A 5697-nucleotide genomic window follows, 5' to 3' on the forward strand; every position below is an offset into this window, starting at 1 on the left:
TTCAACTTGAACTTTGGTACATCACTGTGCTCCGACTCATTTTCCATTTACCTTGGCTCGGAACTTGATGTGAGCCGGCGTAAGGACCCCGGTATCGTAACAGCTCTGGATATACCAAATCTTTTGGATTGTTCCATTTTATTGTTACCTGGACTTTGAGGTCTTAACCCTTGTGTTGTCCTCGGGTCAAACTGACCCATTTCTAAGGGTTTTTATATCAGAAATATGGATTTCTTTCAACCAAATTGCCCAAAAATAACATGGATGATTCCATACAACATCCTTCAGGTAAAATTAATGATCACTCTCGTTGATTTTTTGGGGTGTTTTATTTAATCTTTTAGCGTTTGAATTCTTTTAATTAATGGTTTCAAACCAGTATCCGGACTAGACTTTGACATCTACCCATCTGTGATCCACTCAACATCCTCTGATCTTAACTACTAGTCAAAATAATTCCTAATTCCTGCCTTTTTAGCTAAAAACGTACATATAATTTGATATAAATGAGGTTTATTGACCATGAATTCCAAGAATAAGTGTAAAACCTGTTATTAAACCAGCTCTGGTTTTTAACAAAAGTGCCAAAAGCATGGAAAAAAGTGACAAATAAATCAGAAAAAGCGGCAAAAACATCGGAAAAGTAAAAAAATAAATTACATTTTGACCTGGAAGGACAAGTTCATGGTTAATGGGAAGACAACACGAGGGTTAAACCTCTTTGTAATCCCATTACTTGGCTTTGCAGCAGTCCAACAATGGGTTTCTGTGTTGTTTAAGCGATGTTTGTTAGCAGGCCTATGACTTCTCTCACCCAGCCAGTTACATTTTTAGCGTTTGGCACATTTTTCCGAGGCAATCAGAAGAATATTGCTTAAGAGACTGATGATAAACTAAACAAGCATGCAGCAGTGGAGGATCTATTTGCCTGCGATATAAAAGCCATTACTTGTCTCTTGACCAGACTGCTGCTGATATTGCACCACTGCCCCAATTACACGTTTTAATCCCAAACGCTGCGCCCCATTAATTCCCCCTCTCTTTTCTCCGTTCAGACAAGCTGCTTTCAGACAGACAGAAGGGCTTTAGGCTTCTTTTTTTTTCTGCTGTGCTGCAAAGACAACTCCCATTGCCTAAACAATTTGTTTGACTGCTTTTTTCCTCATCTCTCCTTTTTACAGCCGTTCTGCTAGTGCTGTCACCCTCGCACATTGTATTTCTCACCAAATGGCCATCGTTAGACTGAGTTGTTTTTTCACTATTAAGGATTATCATCGGATGGCATTTACTGTCAGTGTTGAAGTCCACAAGAGAGACTTTTATTCATTAGTTTTACAGTGTTTTCATACGCCACAATGGAAATTTACAGCCCTCTCTCTGATCCCCTGAGTGACGTTCCGGTTGATCATTCCCATGCGTTGCTAATCATTCTTTTTCATACGCGATAAATACAATAGTCTTATTAGAGCGTTAAATTATCCAGAGTCAGACATTTCGTTTTAAATGTCTTGCAGATACCTCACAAGAGACTTGACCTTCTGATTTTTCCACAGTCGAATCAAATGACTTACTCAAACTTGAGTTTGGAATCCTCCACTTGACAAAGACCCGACCACGGTGACAGAGAACGTCTCTGGTTACGTATGTAACCCTTGTTCCCCGAGATAGGGGAACGAGACACTGCGTCGGTTACGACACTATGGGAAGCTATAGTGTCGTAACCGACGCAGTTCGAGTTCCCCTCGAAGGGGAACGTCTCGGGTTACGTATGTAACCCTTGTTCCCCGAGATAGGGGAACGAGACACTGCGTCGGTTATGACACTGTAGCTTCCCGTAGTGTCGTAACCGACGCAGTTCCGACTCTCGACTTCCAGCACTGCCAAACTCCGACGACCTTAAAGCTACGGCAGCTCGCTCAAACAGTTTTTGCAACTTTAATCCAGTATCTGACAGTCGTTCGTTCCAGAAACAAGAACTTTCACTAATCACGCTGTCGAGCCATGGCTGCATGAGTTGGTTTGAAAGTGCATGTGCAGTACCTTCTGCTGGTGCTCACCGCAAGCAAATGACAGTCGACGCACACTTAAGGCCACTTTTCAGAATAACAGCAGCTTGACAGCCAGAAAAAAAAACCAAATAGAAAATACAAGTGTAGAGCTAATAGAACCCCGAAGAGCCTACAAATGAGGCTTGACTCAGCTTGGCTTGGCTTGGCTGTAACATGTCACACTCTTCCTGTGTAGGGAGAGCCAGGACTTCCAGGGCTGCCTGGACTTCCAGGGATAAAGGTAAATGCTTCGCTGTTTTTGTCCCACCCCGGTGTTGTCCCTGTCCGTCCTCTTCAGACCGTCCGTAGCAGAGCTCAGGGCCAAACTCAGCTGACCCGTCGTCGTGCCTCACGCGTGACACATTAGGGTCTCGTGATGCTTTCCCTGCTGCGTGGGATGTGTACCTAGACTGTAAGGTTCCATCTCAGTCATTTAGGGAAAAGGAAGGAGCTCAGACAAAGTGGCAAGGCCAAATAGTCAAGGCTTTTGATCCGACGGAAGAAAACTGTCATTTAGGTTTGTGAATAGAGCAGAGGTCTATGAATTAATGATTGGAACACTTCAGTCTACTTTCTGGAGGTGGCATCAAGAGAAGCTCTGCAAAATGTGTTTAAAACTACTGCTAGTTAACCAAAGAAACTTGATCATTTCAAATTTTTCAAATGAGTGCCTGCTTGTTGACTGTAATGTAAAAAACAGCAGATGGTGAACAAGGGGCACATGATATTCCACTGCCATCGTTTTCTCAAAGAATACCAATGTTTTTCAGGATTGTTAGCTTGAAATGTAAGATAAATGCACAAGGCCATGATGAGAGGATGCTCGGTTTTCTCGTTTTGTGCTTGCTGTGTGCTGGCCTTGTAAAAAAAAAACCACCTTCATTTTACATTTTTATATACTCCTGTTTTTACTTAAGAAGCCTGAATGCTTGATGGATTCTAACAATGTTTTGCTAACGTAGCACTCTCTGCTCGGCTTGCACTTTGTTCTGCTCCGCATTCTTGGCTGTGGGTCCAATCGAAGTTTAAAAGTCTGAGAGGCAAGGGGTCCAGTACCTCTCCAAAGGCTTCCAGGGGGCCTCGTCCACGGCCGGTGGGATGGCATAGCATTTCGGTCCCAATCGGATGTAACGCAAATCAAACCTCTCACTTCATTCTGAAATATCACTCCTCATAAGTGCAGATGCAAATATGTTAAAGCTTCTTCAGAAGGGGCGGAGAGCCTGGTTTTTGCACACTGTTACTCACATGCCTCTCGTGCCCTGATGAGTTTCTAACAAGGTCAGCCATAACGTCTCATCAGAGGGAGTCATTACTACATGGGAAACCAGGGGATGAATTAACAAGCCACTGATAATTTGTGTGAGAATTGTGCATGTGTCCCTAAATGTGTGTGTGTGTGTGTGTGTGTGTTTGCAGTATGTGCATGCCTGTCGTTTGGAATATGTCTGGCCATGCGTCTTGTGTATGTGTTTAGCGCTCATTAGCAGTGGGGAGGAGGTAGCGCTACGCCACAAAAACGCCCCGTGGAAAAAACCAAGTCATTTGTGCTGATGGGTCTTCTTTCAGGGCGAGCCTGGATTCTTCGGCCCCCAGGGAGAACCCGGGCTCCCAGGACTCCCAGGAACCAAGGTGAGTAACGACTGTAATCTTATTAATCACCGCGCGAGAGTGCATATTTCAATTCGATGAAAATGAGTTAAACAGCTTTGACAGCTTTTTATCACATCGTGTCTGCGCTGTCGCCATTGAAATCAGTAATAACTCCGGATTTACTGTCTCATTATCCGTAATCATCACTTTACCAAGGCAATTAGGCCTCTGTTTCTTCAAAATGTCACTTGGAGGTGGTCAGAACGAGCTAATCCTCACTGCATCCTTTGAGTCGTGGCATTATCACACTGTGGATCCAGCGGTGATAACGCAGACACACCAGATTTAATGTTCACGTTGTCCTTTTGCATCAGTTTGCAAAGCATTAATAGTCAAGAGACGTGACCAAAATATATTAGTCTTGCATTGGCATGCCATGCCACTGTATAGCTAAAAAAGAACGAGCAGTGCAGAGAGTATTTTATCCTTCATGTTCAGGTCCGAAACCAAAGCCTGATTGACTCAACACTGCTGAATAATGGTTGTGTCCCACTTGGTTTTTAGTATCAGTCATAATAATACAGCTTGATGGGCTCTGAGTGACACCACACCCCCCTCTATTGGCTGTCTTACGTCACTTCACATTAAGAGAAGATGCACTCCACTACAACAAGGATTTTCTTGAAATGTTCAGCTTAAGGACAAAGCGGGCTTGATGTGGATGTGTGTTTCAGGGGGTGTTCTTAAAAATAACATTTCACCTTCAAAGAGTACAATCCACCAGGAAACAGATGGTGCGGATTCAGCATACATATCTACAACTCCACGTGAATCTGTCGAGTAAGACAACATGGAAGAAGGGCAGAGAGCTCTTATAGTTGCTTCCTCAGTCATGTCAGTAACATTGAGTACATTGGAAGATCATGGCTGATGTTCAGGAGACGCATCACAGCTCTTCTGCTCACAGTAAGGAGAAACTGGTTCTAGATCAGTGCTGTTATTGAGTTCTTTTTGTCTGTATAGGGTGAGAGAGGCGACCACGGGCCACAAGGAAAAGGTGAAAGAGGAGAACTTGGACCCGCTGGACCAAAGGTCAGTTATTCAAGTGCACACAGACATGTGTGCACACACAAATGGACAAACTGGATCATTCAGCAGTATGTCTTTTTAAAGTGCCCATACAATGAAAAAAATCCCTTTTTCTGGGATTTAGGGGGTTATTTTGTGTCTCCTGTGCTTCCACACGCATACAAACTTGGAAAAAAAACATCTATGCTGTTTTGAGTGAGATCCGGTGTCTGAATGTCCTCTGTCTTCAGTCTCCGGGTCAGCTGTTCAACATCTACGCGGCTTTCTACGTCACTAGAGACGAGGTGGCTAACCGTAGCATGCTAGCTCGTTCTCAATGACAAAACACTGCTCCAACAGCCACTAGTGGACCATAATCTCCGAAAGAACTACTTCCTGTCCCTGTTCTGGAGATATTCCACAAGTGGCCCTGGTCTAGAAGAAGTCTCCCAGCTGATCCTACCTTGGACTGACCAAAGCTGGAGAAAGAGTTACCTAGCTAATGGGATCTTACCGAGCTACTGAGCATGTGCAGCTCCCAAAAAAGATAGGATAGAAGGGAGATGTCTCACTCTGGAGCTAAAACTAGTGAGATGTCTCCCTCTGGAGCTAACACTAGTGAGATGTCTCACTCTGGAGCTGAAACTAGTGAGATGTCTCCCTCTGGAGCTGAAACTAGTGAGAGGTCTCACTCTGGAGCTAAAACTAGTGAGATGTCTCACTCTGGAGCTGAAACTAGTGAGATGTCTCACTCTGGAGCTGAAACTAGTGAGAGGTCTCACTCTGGAGCTAAAACTAGGGAGATGTCTCACTCTTAAACAAGTGAGATGTCTCACTCTGGAGCTGAAACTAGTGAGATGTCTCACTCTGTATCTAAAACAGAGACCCAAACACAGGGTGAAAAGCAGGATCTGCAGCAATGTGCAGTACAACAAAAATGTGTGTTTTTTGAAAATGAGACCATGTAAACCTATTCTGGTACAACCTC

At 43.9% G+C, this 5697-nt stretch overlaps 1 protein-coding gene across 1 annotated transcript in view; it reads left to right on the forward strand.

Annotated features, from left to right (window-relative positions):
* The window catches only part of col25a1 (collagen type XXV alpha 1 chain), a 75519-nt gene that overhangs the window by 48187 nt on the left and 21635 nt on the right, over positions 1-5697 (forward strand). The window contains exons 15-17 of the mRNA XM_032510946.1: positions 2245-2289; positions 3618-3680; positions 4665-4733. Of these exons, the coding sequence (XP_032366837.1) occupies positions 2245-2289; positions 3618-3680; positions 4665-4733 (177 nt within the window). The remainder of the gene's footprint in view (positions 1-2244; positions 2290-3617; positions 3681-4664; positions 4734-5697) is intronic.

Source organism: Etheostoma spectabile, unplaced genomic scaffold (assembly GCF_008692095.1).
Source record: "Etheostoma spectabile isolate EspeVRDwgs_2016 unplaced genomic scaffold, UIUC_Espe_1.0 scaffold302, whole genome shotgun sequence".
In the NCBI taxonomy this organism is placed as follows: Eukaryota; Metazoa; Chordata; class Actinopteri; order Perciformes; family Percidae; genus Etheostoma; species Etheostoma spectabile.